The sequence below is a fragment of the Carassius auratus genome, unplaced genomic scaffold (genome assembly GCF_003368295.1).
Source record: "Carassius auratus strain Wakin unplaced genomic scaffold, ASM336829v1 scaf_tig00215708, whole genome shotgun sequence".
Taxonomy (NCBI): Eukaryota; Metazoa; Chordata; class Actinopteri; order Cypriniformes; family Cyprinidae; genus Carassius; species Carassius auratus.
In genome coordinates, this window is record NW_020528205.1 from 1 (window position 1) to 20377 (window position 20377).

A 20377-nucleotide genomic window follows, 5' to 3' on the forward strand; every position below is an offset into this window, starting at 1 on the left:
TAGCAAAACACATTAGACTGAGGAATTGTAAACTTGGTTTTTGTTTGCAAGTGAGAAATTGCAGAAATTTTACTTGTAAAATATCTTCAGTTAGAAAAAGTTTAGTTTTAATATCTGAATAATGAATATATATTTTTTAAATAAATAAAAAACAGCTATATTTATTTCATTTCGAGGGATACTCTACCAAAAATTAAAATTAATAGATAATAGTGTGATTGGGTCAATAAAATAAAGTTTGACCCTTGAAACAATTCACTAAAAGCAGTTTACACTATGATGAAAATTCAGATTTGCCATAACAGGAAAAAATTATATTTTTAAACATATTCAAAATAATATTACCATTACTGTTTTTAATATTACTAATAATTCAGACTTTGTAAGCATAAGATACTTTTTTCAAAAACATAAACAATTTCACCAACCCAAAACTTTTGAACTGTAGTGTAAGTAAATAAATTGCAGCAGTGCGTGATTCATTATATCGTTAACAAGATATACCCTTATTGATTCATGAATCAAACTGATGACAAGTCATTCTACTCAAGAAATGTAATGAACAAATATATAAATAAAACACTATATGAACTGATTCCTAAAGCAACTGTATTAATTATTTCTTCAGTCAAGAGCAGTGAGTGTTTTTACTTTGTGTTTTGTTGTTTTATTAACGTTAAAGGAATAGTTCACCCGAAAAATAAAAATTATGTCAGCTATTTGTCAATTCTGTCATATTGTTTTATATTCATACCACCATTTACTCACTCAAAAGTGGTTTTAAACCTGAATGAGTTTCTTTCTTCTTCTGAACATAAATGCTATTTTGAGGAACGTGTAAAACCAAACAGTTGCTGGTCCACAGAGTCTTCCATTGTATTTTTTGCTACTATCAAATTCAGTGTGGACCAGCACTGTTTGGGTACCCTCATTCTTCAAAATATATTATTTTGTGTTCAGCACAAGAAAGAAATTAAAAGGTTTGGGATCATGTGACAGTGAGTAAATAATGACAGAAATGAAATTTTAGGGTGATCTATCCCTGGACAGTAATGATAGTAGGCTTCTTGTTTAATAGGCCTACTGTCCCTTTAAGACCTGCACGCATCTGATATACAGGAACGTATAAATTTTTTTCTCAACTGTTTACTTTCATTTTAGACATAACCAACTTGAGAACATGTAAACCTTGTGTGTTTTTACATAATTAGTGCAAAAGATAACTTAGTTCAATAACCAAGCGCTGTTTGTATGCAGCGCTCAGAAAAAAGCAAAGGTCAGACCAGTACTTGAATGAAACATTTAAAAGCAAATGCAAATAATGAGAGAGTAACTCTACCGCTGAGTTAACACTGCTGTGAATGCATGTGATATTGTACAGTATATGACAGAGGCGCCAGAACTGCAGCTGATAGAATGTGTGTTGTAGAACAATACTAAGATATTTCTTCGAAAGCAGATCATGGAGACATTTTTATCATCGACTTTCAAAAATTGTCATTTCGCACACCCCTAATCTCCTGTTATGATGTATATACTGTGGATGTGTGTGTGTGTGTGTGTGGGTGAGAATGATGCTTGACACGTTGTGGAATATTTATCAGACTTATCACACTTTTTTGAACTCTTTCAGACTTTAACTTTTTCAGATTTTTGACCCGTTAGGTTACATAAAATGTATTTGTAGATGAAAAATATTTTTTTCAGGGCAGAGGTGCCTGGAAAATTGCATACTGGTACCTCTGTGTATTTGATCTTTTTTTTAAATCCCAGGATCCATGCAGGATGCTCTCACCGCCGTTGAACTGAGAGGTCATAACAGTCCTTATTTCTTGTCTGAGTTTGGGGTGTGTGTCCTTCCACTGTTGAGAACTTTAAAAGTGCCCTGTGATCATACAAAATGCCTGTTGAGCGGGAATGAAAGTTTGTTCTGAATAGGCTTTTTTTAACAATTTTTAGATATGCTTTCAGTTCCACTTGTATAAGTCTCAGCAGTCGGAGTGTTACTGGCTATAGAAATGGAAAAAAAGGCTTTATGGCAGATTTTTGTATAAAAATGAATAGTGCCACTGGTGCATTAGAGAAAGGGGTGGGCCAGCATGGCTCAGAAGTACAGAGGTTGAATGTATGTCCTGGGTTGACTCTTCCATATGTGTTTTAACTAGGAACCATCAGTCCTTGCTACGCAGTTTGCACCTTATTCACAGAGCGCCAAAGGATTTAAAGCTGCTCTTAGATTTAGATCCTTAGATTAGATTTTTTTGATTACCTACTCTACTACCTGACAGATATCACTGAAAAAGGTTTCATGAGGAATCACACTTATCTCTTTGACAGCCCTAGACTGTAAACAACAGAAGCGCCTGACAAAAATGTAGCACCAGGCACACTGTCAGTCATTTCACACATTGGATTTGCTGATGTCTGGTCTGCTGACATGTCTTTGGAGAGATGTGTGGTTTCAGTGAAGGGAGGTGGTCTTATTCTGTGGCACAAGCTAACAATGTGGCTAATATGACAACTTTAAGCTGAAGTGTGTAACATACCAACCAGCTACAAGGTGAATCACAACATTAAATGCTTTTGAATTTGAAGCAAAAATGTATGAAAATCGGATAAAAATTAAAAAGTACAAGACTGTTTACTTAAAGGGTTAGTTCATCCAAAAAAGAAAATTTGTCCATGTTTTACTCACCCTCAAAGCATAGCTAGATGTAATGTGGCTTTCTTTTTTCTGATGGAATCCAATCAAAGTTATATTAAAAATTGTCTTTGCTCTTCCAAGCCTTTCAATTCAAATAAAGTGCGCGCATCTGTAACAAAAAAAATGTCCCTCACGCGGCTCAGACAGGTGAATAAAGGACACCTGTAGCGAATCCATGCGTTTCTGTACGATAAATATCCAGATTTCAAACATAATAAATACTTTTTTTCTCCCTTCTGCTGACTGTGTAAGTTTCCTTACTTTAGCAAAGGAAAACCAGTCTCTTCTTGGCTTATTTCGAAATCCTCCAGCATTTTTCTTTATAAATCCTTTTTTTGTGCTTCTAATTCGGGAACGGCGTTTTGTTTTGTTTTGTTCTCTCTCCACACTCATCACTAACCACGGCTTCGCTTCACATCTTCCATGTCCCTAAAATTGTTTATTATATTTGAAATCTGGATATTTATCTTACAAAAATGCATGGATTTTGCTACGGGGGCCTTTATTCACCCCCAGAGCCATGTGAGGGACGTTTTATTACAGATGGGCGCACTTTATTTCACCACTTCTGAACTGTTGACAACAAACACCCGCTTACCCCATTGGAAGGCTTGAAAGAGTAAGGACAATTTTTAATATAACTCCGATTGGATTTGTCTAAAATGATGAAGTCACATACACCTAGGGTACTTCGAGGTGTGAGTAAAACATGGATGAATAAAATATTTTGGGTGAACTAACCCTTTAATGACTTTAGTAAGATTAAGAACTACAATAACATGATCAGTATGAATGAGATAATCATTAAAATAAGGAAGAATTATAAAGGTATTTTTTAAACATGTTCATAGAAACAATAAATGATATGTTTTTTGCAAAATACACATGCATACAAATATTCATGTAGTTTGAGAGTTTGGGGAGACTTAAATGAAATGAATGGGATTTTTACATTCAGAAGCCAAAGGTTGCATTATATTAGTGTCAAAAAATGAAATTGTAAACATAATAGCTGTTTTCAAACAGGTTTCCTGGAACATTTTGGCCATCATACATTGGTCAAAAAAAAAAAAAAAAAAAAAGGTAGCTCTGTCCCAAACTCATCCTGTTGGTTGAGCCAATGTTGCTGTGTTGGGGCTATTACAAATGAACAGAGCTATTTTTTGAAAATGCCACAGAGCTCCAGTCTTTACATGATAAAGAGAAAAAACCCTTAAATGGCTTATAATTTTAAAATGGGACTGGAGAAAGTATTGAGCATTTAAAAAACTATGTGCTTTGTGTATAAGTGTCTAATTAATTAGGCTTGTTTTGAGTTGAGCAAGTGTGGAGTAAGTTTTCTATACATTTTAACAACAATACAAACGCTAATGAGTCCAGATGCAACATTTTAACGCCCCATAAACTCTGTATTACAACCCCATTAAAGCCATAAAACACTGTGTTGTAAGAGGCTTCTCTACAGACACTAAGCTAGAAAGTACTTAATGTGCAAAATTACAATGTGTGTGGATGTAGGGTACAAAAACACGTCCTTCTGTGAACTGCATATTTGCTGTAGCCATTGAAATTCTCCACTTTAGCAGCAGCAGCAATGTTGGAGTGTTTTATATAGATTGCCAGGACAAATAAAGTCCCTCTTTATTTCATTATTTCATCACTGTCCATTTAAGTAATATTCACTCACTTAAGTTCCTCTCATGTGAATTTCAGTGTGACTAAACCACTGTTACAGAAGGCTGAACAGCTTTAAATGTAATGCTTGTTGACACATTGGGCAGGAGATGCTTATCAGTGCGGTTTTGCTTATGGGGTCTGCCTTTTATGAGGACAAAAAACTTACAGAATGTATTACGTGCCATATAATTTCAAATTATTTTGCTCCTGTACTGTAGCAGAAAAAAATACCAAATATTTTTACACCCCATTTAAGAAGCCTTGATTATATTACACTGCACACTGATGAAGTGGCATATAAGACCCATAGGTCTAGACACACATGTAGGGGAGGTTTTAACAGTATTTATCCCTGCTTGCGGCCAAATTGTAGGGCTGAAGTGAAAATAAGTATCATTATGTTATTTTTGGCCCCAAAAATGTCTGTGTCGTTATCATATTATACACGCAAGAGCATTTTTGCTTCTAGAAAAAAGTCAAATCTTTAACTTTTAACTTTGATGTTACACTGGTTAAAGCAAGTTTATATGTTAATAAGATTAATTGAATTGAATTTTATTCTTTTTTTCTGTTCTTTTTTCTGTTGAATTACCCTATGAAGCAGGCTTGATCTTTAAGTATGTTTGAGGTGCAGCCTAGTGGTTAAATATGTGTGATGGTAACCCAGCAAGTCCCACAGGAATTGCCCCGTGTACTGTCAATGTTTTGGCCTCAAGCGAGGCACTTGTGTTGCTCCAGGAGCATTTTGTAAATGTGTTAGCTAAATTAGTAACGAGTGAATTCCTCTTGTCAATTAAAAAAAGAATACAGTTCCTGGTGTATGTGAACACATTAGTATGCAGTGCACCACTTGTCTCCAGTGGCTCCAGTACAGTTGCCTGGAATGGTGGAAATGGTTTACAATCGAGGTCATCATCAAGTCTCCAGGTATCCTGCGGGATAGTAAAGCTGTGTCCACCTGAGCATGAGCTGGTGATGTGCTGAAGGCCAGCCGTTGCCTCTTATTTTGAGATGTGCTCTGAGAAACGCTGCAACCTTGAGAACAGAAGGGCTGTTTTTCTGATATCCCACCCACTTATCAAAGCTAGAGAGGGCTTGAACAGGTGCTATTACTCTTCTTTAGTTGCCTCAGCTGATTGAATTCTGAGATTGCCTGCTCTCATTTTTGGTACAACAAAGCTAGGGGAAATGAAATGACGGTACTAGCATGATTTTTTGCTTTTGGGAACAATATACAGTAAGGCCTGACCACATAGTGTAGGGAAGAGCACGAATCAATTATTCATAAAATGAAGCCTAAAAGTTTTGATGTATTAACATCATAATATGTGAACTTCAAGTACACAGTCTGATCTTATATAATACCCATAATTGTAGTGGTTGCATGTGGATTGTAACATTTAATAAAAAATCTGACATGATAATGAGATTTTATGTATAATATATATGCTAAAGTCAATATAAAACATCCTCCAAAGGTAGACACATCATAGGAAATCATCATTGTCAATAATGGCTTTAATATTTATTTATTTTATTTATTTATTTATTTCAAGCAAATCGTGTGACAACACAAGAATACACAATAATAATAATAATAATAATAATAATAATAATAATAATAATAACTTACACTTATGCTTGAAATAGAGTGGGAAGAAGTAAAACTGATCGAACCCCACCCCAGTCTGGCAAAGAATTTATACAAACAAAATAACTGCTTCCTTCTTCGATTATCTCAAAGAAAAAAAAAAATGAAATAAATAATGGGTCTTTGCTGAATAAAATTAAATGTTCTTAACCCCAAACTTTTAAACATTAGTGTATCTGTTTGCCAGTTATGCTTTTAAATTGGTCAAACTCAAAGACTTTTTTAATAAAGCCCCAAATTATTCCACAAAGTAACCCCACACACAGACATAGAAAAACTCCTCCTGGTGGAACCCTCAGTTGGGACCACAAAGTTCCCAGATCCTCTCAAACTGTACGACTGCTCTTTATGAGAAAACATATTTTGAATGTTCAGAGGTAATGAATAGTGATACACTTTAAACATGAACTGTGCATTATATCATTTAACAAAATCCTGCATTTTTGATAACTTTGATTTAAAGTACATTATGATCAAGGATATGTTTAACTCTACTAATTATAGCCAGGCTTATAGAGACTTTAGTTGTTATATGTCTGATGTGGGCATTCCAACTTAACTTATCGTTACACCTAAAAAATTTATTTCCTGAACATTGTAAATGTGTACTCAATCTGTCTCAACCAGTTTCTGTGAATCGGCTTGATACTTTCTATATAATAACTTTCTATATAATACTTTCTATATAATAACTAGGTTTAAGGATAATTTATTACTTTCCATCCATTTTTTAATTTATTAATTCTTTATTTACAATGCTGATACGTTTCTCCAAATTGTCGTCACTATAGAAAATGTTTGTATCATCAGCAAACAATACAAATGTAACAATTGAGAAAAATTAAAAATATCATTATTAATGTCAGACTTTGTGTAAACTCACCATAAGCGAGTAAAAAATTTTTTTATTAAAGCTGAACCTCTAAGACAACGTTTCCCAAGTGTGTGAGATGTGAATTGAAATTGTATTTATTTACAGAGGTATATGATGTCACACTCGTCTGTAGATACTGCAGGCAGGAGCTTAGTGCAAATCCTTGAATTAATGTGCCAAAGAGAAGAAAACTTAAATGGATTTCCCCTGCTCAGGGAATAGGGAGCAATGAACACTGTAGTGATCATATCAATTGGAACACAGTTCATGCACATAGCTCTCTTCCATCAAGCTGGTTATCTGAATCAGGTTTGTTAACCAAGAGAGACATGGTAAATATGCAGATCAGGGAGGCGCGAGGACTGGGATTGGGAACCGCTGCTCTAAGATATGCTTTTTGATAAATGACAACAGTAGTTTAAAATCTACCACTCATCCACACTTTAATATTGCACTTTAATATTCCAAATAGAAACTGGTTTGGACCCTCATTTCCATTCAACTAGAAGCATCTGTTACATTTATTCACACAGGAACAACACAGATGTTTTGTATTACCGTGACCAAATTTGGGCAAAAAAAAAAAAAAAACACAATCATTGGCTGAGACATTGGTTTAGTATGATGTATAATGTCGTACACTACACTAAGTTTGGGGTCAGTAAGAATTTGATGTGTAAAGACACAAAAAGATCAGTCTGTGCAAGAAACTGAACAGTATTTATATCATTTTTATTTTTTTACCTCTGATTCACGTACTGTCCAAACTGTTAGAACTCTCCTCCTGTGCTCATTCTCAGCAGCAGGCGCATGAGGTGTCATCTTCTTCTTCTTGCTTTATGGCGGATCGCAAACTTATAAGTGCATTACCACCACCTATCTCTCAAATAGACCATTGCCACTCTATCTACAATCTCATTTGAAGATGTGCACAGGAGAGTTCTAACAGTTCAGACAACGGTTTGAGTTAAAAATCTTGGTTTGTGTTCTACTGAAAAAAACTAAGTCACCTACATCTTGAATACCCTTGGGGGTAAGCAGATAAACATAACATTTTCATTTTTGATGAACTATCACTTTAACTGACCAGCAAAATGTTAGGTTGAGCTATTTTTTGCAAAAACTGGTGTTTTTTATTTATTTGTGTGTGTTTGTGTGTGTGTGTGTGTGTCTGTTAACAGACGCACATGTCCTCGAGGCTGCATAATATTCCATTACCACTATGATTAAAAGACACAGCAGTAAACTCGATGTTGTGCATCATTCTCATTGTATACTGTTTTTGTGCCTAAGGCTCAATGGGATGGTTTGACAGGACGGATAGTCCTTAACAAGACTGATGGTCTGCGGAAAGAGTTCAACTTAGACCTCATCAGCCTCAAGGAGGATGGCACAGCGAAGGTGAGTCAGCTTAGCTGGACGCCGATGAGAGACATATGATTTCCACAACAGCAGATATGACTGGAATCGTGTCTCTGTGTATTTCATGTATTAAATGATTAAATGTATCCCCTTTTAGTGGACTCTTGAGTATGTTTTTTTTTTCAAAGCAGATATGTTAATTTGCCAGATCATTTGTATTGACCTTGTTGCTCCCATGCTGACAACACAACTCTTCAATTCTTCCTAAAAGCGAGCGGCTGATGCTGCATCACGTCCAACTAAATTATGGACAAAGGTTTGTTCCAGTCTTGGTTTCATTCCCTGAGTTCATGATTAAGACCTGTGGAGAGCTTGGATTTCCTCCCCTGTGTGAAATTCACTTCAGTAAACCCGGTGCCCTTTCATCGGCTTCCCTCTCCCTGCAGAAATCCCTTCACTTCCTTATGGAAAGAGATCGCTGCCAGTTACTTCTCCCATAATGTCTTGCTGAGATTCATAATGAGCGCCAGTTACAGTCATGACAGTTAAATATCCGATACTCAATATCCAGCACAATATTTTTCTGCAATGCTTCACGCTTCAGTAAGTAAAACATCTCTATAAAAGCCAGCTCAGGCATGCAGAAAAACATGCAATAATCCACTGGCCGATATTTTAGAGAGCAGCTCTAATCTACTATTAAAATTCATTTGAATTCAGTCACTCATTTTAGACTCATATGAGCATTGTGACAAGTGCCATACATTATTATAGACTAGACTAGCCTTGTGTTAACAAAGGGTTTATTAAACATAGAAAAGCAAGCTTGTTTTAATTTATTTATTAGCGACATCCTGTTTTAAAGTAATATACATTTAATTATTTTTATTTTAATACAATTGATTTAATTATTTGTTCTATTTTTGATCCTGTAAAAAGTTAGTTAAATTGGTGTGTCAAAAACAGTCATAATTTAGATTTCAACCCACTTTATGCCATTTGAGATGCTTTTTTGTAAAAAGTTGTAAAAATCTGTAAAAATACTGCTTTTATTGAGCTTTATTTATTAATTAAAAAAAATAAAATAAAATAAAAAGTGTGCAAAGTGCTGATTTCAGTGGAGACTTATTTCCTTTACAGAATATTTTTTTTTATGAAAAGGTAATTGCAACCTTGTATATTTTTAACGCATGTTTATATCTCACAATTTAGACTTGTGAAAAAGAACTGCAAGAGAGAAGAAGACTGTGAGAAACGTCAGAATTTTGAGATAAAAAGTCGCAATGACCTTTTTTATTTTTATATTTTGAATGAGCTTCCATAGATTTTTTTAATTCTTTTCTCAAAAAATAAAGAATAATTTGATTGCTCTAATGCAATTTCTAATTTAAATAAGACTAATGGTGTATAAGATAATTTCTTGTGATAATTTCTTTGTGATATTTTTTAAGATATTAAACTCCTCAAGCTTGTCAAACAATAAAATGCTCTTTATTGACTGTAAAAATGAATAATTCAATTTAAAACACAACATATCCTGATGAAATTGTTTCGTTTTAGAAGCTATTAGGCTTCAAAAGTTAAAACGTTTCTGAGATATGCTCCCAAATTCACATCTTTACACATTTTCCATCAGTCTTCTAATGCTTTTTGTATTCATATTTCATTTGAAGCACATTATTGTGATGGCATCCTTCATAATTTGAATAACGGTGGAGATAACAGAAAAGCTTCATCGGTTGCAGAAGTGTTGGAAAGAACTTTTTCTACTTCATTAAGCAGCCGTTACTGCAGTCTTCAGTTTCACATGATCCTTCAGAAATCATTTGACTGGTAGTATATATATTTGGCTAGCAAGTAGTAGTTTGGTAAAGTTTCACACTTTTCTTTCTGGAGAACTACTTGACTTTCTGATACAGTGGACAGAGCTTTATAAGCCATTTGAAACATTAAGGGTGTGTGATATTGCATCCAAATCACCATGTCTGATGACCACTGGCCATTTCTCATAATCTTTTTTAACTGCCATCTTTATATGCTATTACGTTTCCTATTTACGACAACATCAATTCATCATGGCTGTCAAAAGTGAAGGGTGATGAATTAAGAATATTTATTATGATTTTAGTGGAAAAATGTGTAACTGTAAAAATTGTGAATGATTATAGTTAAGAGTACAGTTTTTTTTTTCCTTTTGAGATTTAATAATTAATGCATCAAAAGCATTCATAATTTGTAGACCATGCATTAAATAGGATAACTGAATGTTTTTGGATTTTATTGGGCAGAAAAGGAAGGTATTGCAATCAAATCTATTAGACTTAGATTATTTCATTTTCTTTTATTTAGTTTTTTTTCCCTTTCCTTTCCTGACCTATTTTTATAAATGTTCAGTGATAAAGTCTGTCCCTCTTTTATTGTAATCTCATGTGCTCAGAAACAGCGACTTGTGTTCTTCATGCAATGTCATTTTTATACTGTTTTGTTAGATTGGAGTGTGGAACTCTTACACCGGCCTCAACCTGACTGAGATGATAGACAGCAAAAACATCACAGACTCTCTGGCTAACAGAACACTTATCGTCACCACAATCCTGGTAAAATTATTACTTACAATTTCACTCCTTCGTGTACGTAAACAAACTTTTTCAGTTGTTCAGACTTGTCTTCACCCTGTGAATAGTTTCAGTGGTGCACCAAATGTAGTTTTTAGCAATATAATTATATATGCATGTGAAAAAATTGAAATATTTTTTTTATTGGTTTTTAACTCACAATCGTAGCTAAAAGTTGCAGCCATGACACTCAAAAAAACTAGAATGCATACAGTCATTTTGAGCAGTTCATCTCAAAATCTCATCTGGCCTGCTAACTTTGCTTTTGTGACATTTTTAAATCAAATATAATACATTTTACCAGCTGCATAATTGCATGTGAATTTATCTTGTGAACAGGAAAACCCTTACGTTATGTATAAGAAGTCTGACAAGGTGCTCTATGGGAACGATCGCTTTGAGGGTTACTGTCTAGACCTGCTAAAGGAGCTCTCCAACATCCTAGGATTCACGTATGAAGTCAAGCTGGTTTCCGATGGGAAATATGGAGCTCAGAATGACAAAGGCGAATGGAACGGCATGGTGCGGGAACTAATCGATCATGTGAGTGATCTCCCATGATGCTACACCAAGATGTTCAAGGTCTTTTAATCATACCATCCAAATGCAGTCTCATGCTTTTCACTCCATAAGATTTGTTTGGATCTCACTGTTTAGACAACAACCAGACTGTTAATACTCTGATTAACCAAGATATTTCAGTTTCTAATGGATGTTTTTGTAACTTGGCAATTTAGAAGATCTAAGAATTGTTTTGTTTCATATTTGCATGATTATGTTTTTTACCACAAGTTTAAGTAGTCCAAAGCTTTGGTAGGAAGACTACAATTGGGTATAAGAGTCTTTTGAGCTACATAAAACAATTGGAAGCTTTAAACTGATTTTTTAAAAGAAATAAGCCCTGTTGTGGGATCCATCCCTACAGTTATCACTTGTTTATATCTCAGTGACTGAACTCCAGCATTAACTGCATCTATTTGCATTTTCTTCCTAGCAGTCAAAATGAGTCCTTGTCATCTTGTAAACCTCTTTTTTGTCCCCCTAACCAGATAGCTGACCTGGCTGTGGCTCCACTAACTATCACTTATGTCAGAGAGAAAGTTATTGACTTCTCCAAACCCTTCATGACCCTGGGCATCAGCATACTGTACCGCAAACCAAATGGCACCAATCCAGGTGTCTTCTCCTTCCTCAACCCTCTCACCCCGGATATTTGGATGTATGTGCTGCTGGCCTGTCTTGGAGTGAGCTGTGTGCTCTTTGTTATAGCCAGGTATGGATAAACGTCTTGGTTTACCATAGCTCAAACATCTGCTTCTTGGAAACATAGCAAAGCAAATGTGCAAATTGGGTTCAGATCTAGGAACACTGACCCGATTGTTAAAAAAAAATGTTTTTATAGTTTGACATCACATGTGAAGACACATTATCAGGCTGTCATCTAAAGAATATTGCTGTTATCTGCAGCTTAAGGGTACATCGTACATCTCTCTTTGAAGCTGTCAAGAAGGTTCTGCGCCCTCTGGTTTAAAATTTTAAAACTGTTTTGCAGAGTGTGCTGATAGAAATCAGGTTTCATTGTGGGAGTGCATTTGAAGGAGTTTATTTTGCTCATATTATATCACTGGCCTGATGAGACGCCAGAATCAAAATGCTGATTTGATCTTGAAGCAGATCAATAAGTAATAAGCACAGCGCCCAGACTTTATTACATTGCTTTCGGATTATAGATTAATAATGTAAAAATTCCACTCATGGTTGTCCAGATGCACCTTTTCCTCAATATATTCATAATGTGCTTTCTCAGTCGGTAATGTTTAGTATTTTGTATGAGGGAGAATAAGGTTGTGTCTGTACTGAAGCCCAGTTCATAATTATCAGGCAGATGTCCACGTCTACATAAAGAGAATATTAAGCGTGCATGCAACCCCATCAGGGCCAGATGATTGGTTGCTTAAATCAAAATGTAAATGGACAGTGAAAACGCTGTCCAATCAGACTCCTTTAAAGGACATCTGGTGGGGTCCCAATGTTAGTGTGGGTTCATTTGCACTGGATGACCCATTTGTTCACAGATACAGTCTGCTGGGGGGCTTTTAAACTGTGATCTTGAAATTTGGCAGCTTTGATAGTAGCAGTTTATAGGGTGAGCTTCAACACACCAGAAGGAATGACAAATGAGTCGTATGACACGTTCTGATCAGGCATCGATTCACCATGAGGGTTTTCTAAATGACCCAATTATTCAGTAGTAGAATGGAGGATGTCTTTCAGATGTTCTTGTGTAACCGTAATCACTTTCAAAATGAAATTTCCACCAATTGTTTCCCTTTTTGGCTTCCAGCACTGAAAAAAAAGATGAGAAAAGTATTGAAAGTGTCAAATTTTTACCAAAGGAACTTTTATTTGTAGTCTGAGGTTAGACTTTATATTGTCCAATATAGTCGAGTTAATACTGTTATATTAATAAGGACTGATGGTTGAAAAATATGTGGTGCAGCAGTGCATAATTTATTAATAATTAATCAAGGCAGACAAATGTAATAAATAAACATTACCAGAAGTTGTGTATTTTTATTTATCTTGTTTATTAGTATAAAATATTAATATTTATTAATCTTTTAAAAGTAGACACACTGAATCTATATAGTGACATCCCTATATATATATATATATAGAGAGAGAGAGAGAGAGAGAGAGAGAGAGAGAGAGAGAGAGAGAGTATTTCAAGATTGATCTGCTAATTGATTAAATTATGCATTTCTATATAAGTTTATATATTAAATATGACTTAAATCCTATTAAGTAATATTTTGTGAATAACAGTTAATTAACATTTAAGGTGCACTAAACGATTTTTGCCAAATTCTTTTAAAGTACCAAAACGAACATGCCCATACCACAACAGGACTTCGCCCCTTTTTTGATGACTCCGCCCCACACGTACGTACACAACCCAGGCAGCGGAATCTGCTATGCCTTCCACCTGCAGCATATTTAAGCAAAATCTAACAGAGGATATTTGTTTGGAAAAGCAAATTCAACTTAACTCAACTTGCTAAAATGCTAAACGCATTAAATGTTCCTCCCTTTTTATTTTTTTATCTGCAATCTGATCGCTATCTATAGTTGATCAGCTAACATCCGTCCTGTGCATTCACTGAGCTCTCTCTTCTACCTATCATTACTAGACACGCCCCTTACTGCTAATTGGCTGCGACTTTGATTTGAGACTCAGTGGTCAAAAGCATTTTCAAAAATCGCTTAGTGAACTTTTAAATTAGTCTACAGTAGAAGCAGAAAAAAAGGGAAAATGTACTGGTATTTTTTGCCATATCTATTGTGAAGTGCAAAATTCAAAATAAAGGCAAAACACTTTATATTACAAAACTTTCAAATTGTTTGTTTGCCTATTTTTATGGAATTATTATAATTTTAATAATTGTATCATTTTAATTAAAATAATTTTATAATCAGTCACACTACATTTCATTTTCATGTTACATTTTCAGCTTTTTTTTTACAGGAATAAAAACAGTAAATTAACATTTAAATCGATTAATCAACAGCACATATTTTACTTTAGATTCCTTTTCCAGCTCTCTATTTGTTTGGTAACCGGAGATATTTGAACACTGGAAAGTTGTCCCATAAAACAAGATCTCAGTTCTTGATAGCCTATAGCAAGAAGAACATTTTATCTGCACTGCGATTGCAGTTTAGAAATTGCCAAACTTGCAGCCTCTCAAGTGCAGTATTGATACATTTTCTGTGTTGTCTGCCCTTTTTTTGTGAAAAGCTGTTTTCTTTGACTCTTGGCAGGTTTACGCCGTATGAATGGTATAACCCTCACCCCTGCAACTCCTCTTCTGAAGTGATTGAGAACAACTTCACACTGTTGAATAGTTTATGGTTTGGTGTTGCGGCTCTAATGCGTCAAGGTATGTCACACTAAACACCTCGAGACTGTTGGATTGTTTCAACTGACAAAAAACATTAAACCAAGTGGCATTTATTTGGAGAAAGAAAAATGGCACAAGCATTGTGGCTGTTCTGCTACATCTGTGTGAGGTGAGGTTGAGGGGAATTGACTTTTATACATTCACTAAAAATCACCTTGAGACCAGCTGGTTGAAATGAATAGAAAAAAAAATCTTTTATTTTAATTTTTTGGTTTGAGATTGGTTATGCAATGACATTCATACAGTAGGGATTTGTAGTAGTATAAAGATGACAACACCTCTGGCAAAGTTATAATTCACATCCAGTTATAAAATAGATTTTTGTTCTGGCTTGCAAACTTTTAGTTTCCTCTGGTGTAATGGATCTGATGCTGGTGAAGAGAGGCTTGTAGTTTCCGCTAAAGAAGCTATGAAACAAAACGGATGACCTGTCAGGTGTGCAGAAAAGTGTGAAACGCCAAGAGTGGCTTTAATGAGCTCAGGAGAACCAGACAAATCATTATGCAGTATTGTCTGACTTCATATTACAAAGAGTTTTCTTCTGAAATATTAAATAAATTTACATCAGAACAACCGCTCGGCCATGAATAAGGTCCGCTAGAAGGAATTTTACAGAAAAGTGTCACTGGTGGATGTTAGAGTATTTCATTAAACTTAAATCAGGTCATAGCATGAAATAACATTCAAATGTGACCCTGGACCACAAAAACTGTCTTCAGACGCTGGGGTATATTTTTAGCAATAGCCAAAAAACATTGTATGGGTCAAAATTATCGATTTTTCTTTGATGCCAAAAATCATTAGGATATTAAATAAAGATCATGTTCCATGAAGATATTTTGTACATTTCCTACCGTAAATATATATATCAAAACTAAATTTTCCTTTTTTTTTTTTTTTGGCACCCTCAGATTTCAGATTTTCAAGTAGTTGTATATTGGCCAAATATTGTCCGACCTTTACCAAACCATACATCAATGGAAAGCGTGTTTATGCATACGTTTAGAAAAATGTACACTTAAGACTGGTTTTGTGGTCCAGGGTCACAAATTTGCATTTGTTTGTGTATTGTATCACTGTATCGTGCAAACATATATTAAGTTTCAATCTTATAGTTTCTTGTGAAACAGATTAGTGATAACAAGAATCTCCAAATGTGATGATCCCCTTTCAAGTATAAAAAGTTGACTGGCAGAAAAATATTAAAGATTGCATGAAAGGAAAATTCACACTATATATTTTGTAATTTGATCTTGATACATTTTTCTATCTTGTCCATTTCATTAGAACTTAAAATTTTACAGACAAAAAAAATAAAGAATTGCTTGCATAACAGAATAATTGGCTTTTAGATTTTAATTGTATTAAAGCAAATTGTTTAAATATTATCCTGAAAATATAAAACTTTTTATTAAATTTCAGCATATTTGACGTTATATCTGAAAATCTAAAAATTTCAGTATGAAAATAAATAATGCTGATGTAGAAGAGGAAGTTTACATAAAAAATAGACAGTCTTAAAATGGATATCGGATGGCCATTTTCCAAAAGTTGGTATGATTATTTAGGGTCTTCATGAAATGTCTGCAAAATATTTTGGTTAAAATTCCTCAGTGTTCGTGTGAAACAACACACTTTTTACTTTGTCAAAATACTCCGGTTACCTACATAACCTCATTGAGGGTAGAGTGAAGCTCATGGGATGATTTCACTAAAGCCCTGTGTTTGAGCATGGCTGCTCCTCTGTTTCTTTTAAAGAAACTAAACTTAGATTTTATGTACTAATTTGTACACTTTAGGTACTAGTATGTACCTTTAAGGTACCAATATGTACTCTTTAGGTACAAAGGTGTGCCTTTTGAAAAGGTACCACCCCAGAGACAACTTTTGTACCTTTTTTCTGAGAGTGTAGGAGAGTGGGAAATGGGAGAGTAGGCTGGAGAGGATCGCCTTGATAGAAGAATGCGATAAGCAGTGTTGGTCATCGTACTTTAAAAAAGTAATTAGTTACAGTTACGAATTACTTCTCCTAAAATGTAACTGAGTTAGTAACTCAGTTACCACATTGCAAAAGTAATTAGTTACTCAGCAAAGTAACTGTGACGTTATTTTTATGTTCCATAATGCTATTATGTCATATAACATCTTTAACTAATTATATAAGATGTTTATATTAACTGATTGAAGAATACACTAAGTATTTTAGAATTTTTTTATTTATTTGAACTCAATAGATTGCAGCCTGCCATATGATATGCATAGAAATAAAACATATAAAAAATAAATATAGAAAATAAAATTCAACTGCAAAATTAAGACAAACAAATTTAAACTTGGGTAAAAAGAAACAACTTCCAGTTCGAGAACGCCATTATCACTGATGCCGTCTTCTGTGTGGTTGTCAGAGAGCGTGAAGTGAGGACAGCGTGAGCAGGGCACCGCCCACCCAGCCAATCATCATCGGATTTGCAACGGTGTCAGGCAGATACTCTCTGAGGTATCTCTGAGGTACTTATATTCTCGCTGAGGAGTGTAGAGAGGGACTTTTCCTTTCACACTCTCCGGCGGCAAACAAGAGTGAACTTCAGGAGGAAGATGCGTTGTCATTAACCCATTCTGATACTAGTGCTCTGTATTAGTGCTCTGCTGGGTTCTACCCAGAAAGAGCAGGAGATGTCTGAGAGTGGTGAAGAAGCTGAGGCTGAGCCTTCTTAATCCTCCTGCTCTGCGTATGGGGAGCTGTTAGAGGTTATGGATCGCGCCACGGCAAAATTAGACTTGCCATGGAAGCGTGCCAGAAAGGTAACGTTGCGACGTCGCCTCGATGAACGTTATTTGTCTGACCAGAGCCCTCCAGCCCAGGTGAGCCTTCCAGTCTTGCCTGACTTACATGTAGAAGTTGAAAAGGAATGAAGAGGCTGTTTTCCTCTCGCATCCATCGGTTTCAGCATACGAGTTATGCTAATATCGAGGGCATGCATGAAAACGGCTATGAGAGGATGCCCTCTGTAGAAGAGACGCTGGCTAGCTATCTCTCTGTGGGGAAACAGCCTTTCTTAAATCTCCCTCTTTGCCATCTAAGCCCCTCCAGGATACATCCCGCTTAAATGTTAAATCATAAGCAGCAGCAGGTCAGGCTGTGACTTCGTTGCATACGATGGCAGTGCTTCAGGCTTGGGAGGCTGACCTGCTGAAGGACCTGGAAACAGGCGAGGGGCTTTCAGCTGACCAGGTAGCCGAGCTGCGCCACACCACAGACCTCTCTCTCCCGGCTACCAAGCAGGCCGTCTCCGCCATGGGTAGGTCTATGAGGGCCATGTGATTCAGACGAGGCAGCGTTCTCGTCCCAGATCGGAGCGATACCTAGTAGTTACTCACTTCCTTTGGATGTTTTTAACTTCTGTTTTTATTCTCCCCTGCCTTATTCCCCTGTAGCCACCAGCTCTCCACCTGATCAAGGTTAAGTGGAAAGTTTCTCACTTAACAGTCTTCTATCCTGGACCTATGATGTTTATGGTTGGTCCTATAATTCATAGTAACCACCTTACTGACCGTCACGGACCAAAAAGGGGCGCCCCGTAAGCGGGACTCCAGTACAGGAATGAGTATGTAACTCTTTCTTTATCTGCTTATGGGGTGTTATGTGCTGGTGGTTATATGTCTACTAACAAACTACTGGCCATAAGGGATAATGTCATGGACAGCCGTCTAACCATTCCCAGGGGTGACTCCCGGTGAAATGGTAGAAGTTGGTACTTAGTGTTTGCCATGATTCTGGCCTGCACTCCCCTCAGCATGGCGGCGTGGGTATACTGTTCCCCAAAGTGTCCCCTAAGAGGACCACAGTTTGAGTTCCCTTGACAGGGAACGTCTCAGGTTACGAATGTAACCATGGTTCCCTGAGGGAACGAGACACTGCGTCCTCTAGCTCCCTGCCATGCTTCAGGACGCAAGCTTCACGAAGAAGATAATTTATATACCTACGGGCGCGTATTTATAGTCGCGCCGGGTTAGTGTCGTCAGAGGCTGTTTCTGGCCCAACACGTTGCCGTTTTTCAAAGTATGCTTCAGACACGGGTCACGACGAGGTGTTCCCCAAAGTGTCCCTAAGAGGATGCAGTGTCTCGTTCCCTCTCAGGGAACATTCGTAATCTGAGACGTTAATTCTAATTCATTTCAGAAAGAATGGCAAATGGTCATGTAAAACTAAATTAGATTTGTTGGTACAAGAAACCTCGCTAACCTTATTAAAAAAAGTGATAAAAAATATTGATGACATGGACATTATAGGATCGACAAGCTTTTTGAAACCACACACATTCATAGTGTTAATTTTGCTGATTATGTTTTGTATTCATCTTGTTTTGCATTTGTGTGTATGTGTGTGTGTGTATTAGCATTATTACCTCCAAGCAACCTCCTTCACAAGGTTACTGAACAACCTTGACACCTTTTTAAAACATCTCATCAGTTAAACCATGAAGAGTTGTACCAATTAGCCAACATGAGAAAAAGCAAACATATAATAACTATTTGCTGTATGGTTTTGTCCTAAAGTTGACAGATATAATAGTTAAGAGGATTATTCAAAGTTATTCTCTGCTGTTCTGTTTAGGTTTCATCAACTGTACAGATGATTTTACTTTTATTTATTTATTTTATTTGCTTCAAAGATTGATGTTGTTATCTCATCTTACACTGATATAGAATCAGGAATATGATTGAGAGTTTGTTCCTCCCCATGACATTTAAGAGTAAGACATAGGTCAGTAGTTAGCATTTAGCCATGATAATTATCTGAGAGTAGCAACACAGACAGCATTTCCAAAGGAACAAACACACCTCATGGTGTCTGTCAGTGAGCTCTTGCTACCCAGGTGGCTAATGTAAATGTGTTTGGTATCTTTCAAAGGGATTTATTAGCGTAAGCTTTACTGAAATGTCAACATCATGGATTAGCGATGCTTAAAAAAATATAATATTTATCCTGCTAAAAAAAAACTTCTGGAACTAGATTTCTGATTGGCAGGTTTTAGCCGGTCTTCCAGCCTGGTCATAGCTGGTCAGCAGGCTGGTTTTAGAAGGGGTTTTGACCATTTCCTTAGCTGGTCAGGCAAGGAGGCCGCTGGCCATCCAGCTAAAACCAGCTGAACACTAGCTTGGCAAGGCTGGGAGGCCAGCTACTTCCAGCTTAAACCAACCATTCATCTTAGTCTGGTTTTAGCTAATTTTATTCAGCAGGGTAGCTGGTTTAAAGTGATCTTTCGACGAGGTCAAGCTGGTTGTTAGCCATTTTAGCTAACCAGACTAGCTGACTAAAACTATCAAAACAGACCAGCTTGGCAATCTTAAACACATTAAACTGTTTTCCCTTTCACTTTCCAGCAAGGTTAATCTTTAGTCTTTGACGTTTCAGTTATGCTAATGCTAACCACTCTTTCAAAGATAGATATCACTTTTACATTAGCCTTTTTCTCTTGTTTTTTAAGGAAATATGTAACATAATAAAACATCACCATCCATTATTTTTCT

General features: G+C 36.0%; 1 protein-coding gene across 1 annotated transcript; it reads left to right on the forward strand.

Moving 5' to 3' along the window:
* Positions 1 to 7134: 7134 nt before the first annotated feature.
* LOC113095387 (glutamate receptor ionotropic, kainate 1-like) lies at positions 7135 to 15237 on the forward strand. Its single transcript, XM_026260907.1, has 8 exons — positions 7135 to 7215; positions 8200 to 8307; positions 8540 to 8584; positions 10758 to 10865; positions 11223 to 11426; positions 11933 to 12156; positions 14706 to 14824; positions 15191 to 15237. The coding sequence occupies exons 1-8, from the start codon at positions 7135 to 7137 to the stop codon at positions 15235 to 15237; spliced, it is 936 nt and encodes a 311-aa protein (XP_026116692.1).
* The last annotated feature ends 5140 nt before the right edge of the window (positions 15238 to 20377 follow it).

What these genes read in the sequence shown, in the direction of transcription:
- LOC113095387 (XM_026260907.1), top strand. Translation starts at nt 7,135, where the DNA reads ATGAACACTGTAGTGATCATATCAATTGGAACACAGTTCATGCACATA. An exon ending in AGGAGGATGGCACAGCGAAG is followed by an intron (nt 8,308 to 8,539) that starts GTGAGTCAGCTT and finishes TCTTCCTAAAAG; the next exon opens with CGAGCGGCTGATGCTGCATC. An exon ending in TGCGGGAACTAATCGATCAT is followed by an intron (nt 11,427 to 11,932) that starts GTGAGTGATCTC and finishes CCCCCTAACCAG; the next exon opens with ATAGCTGACCTGGCTGTGGC.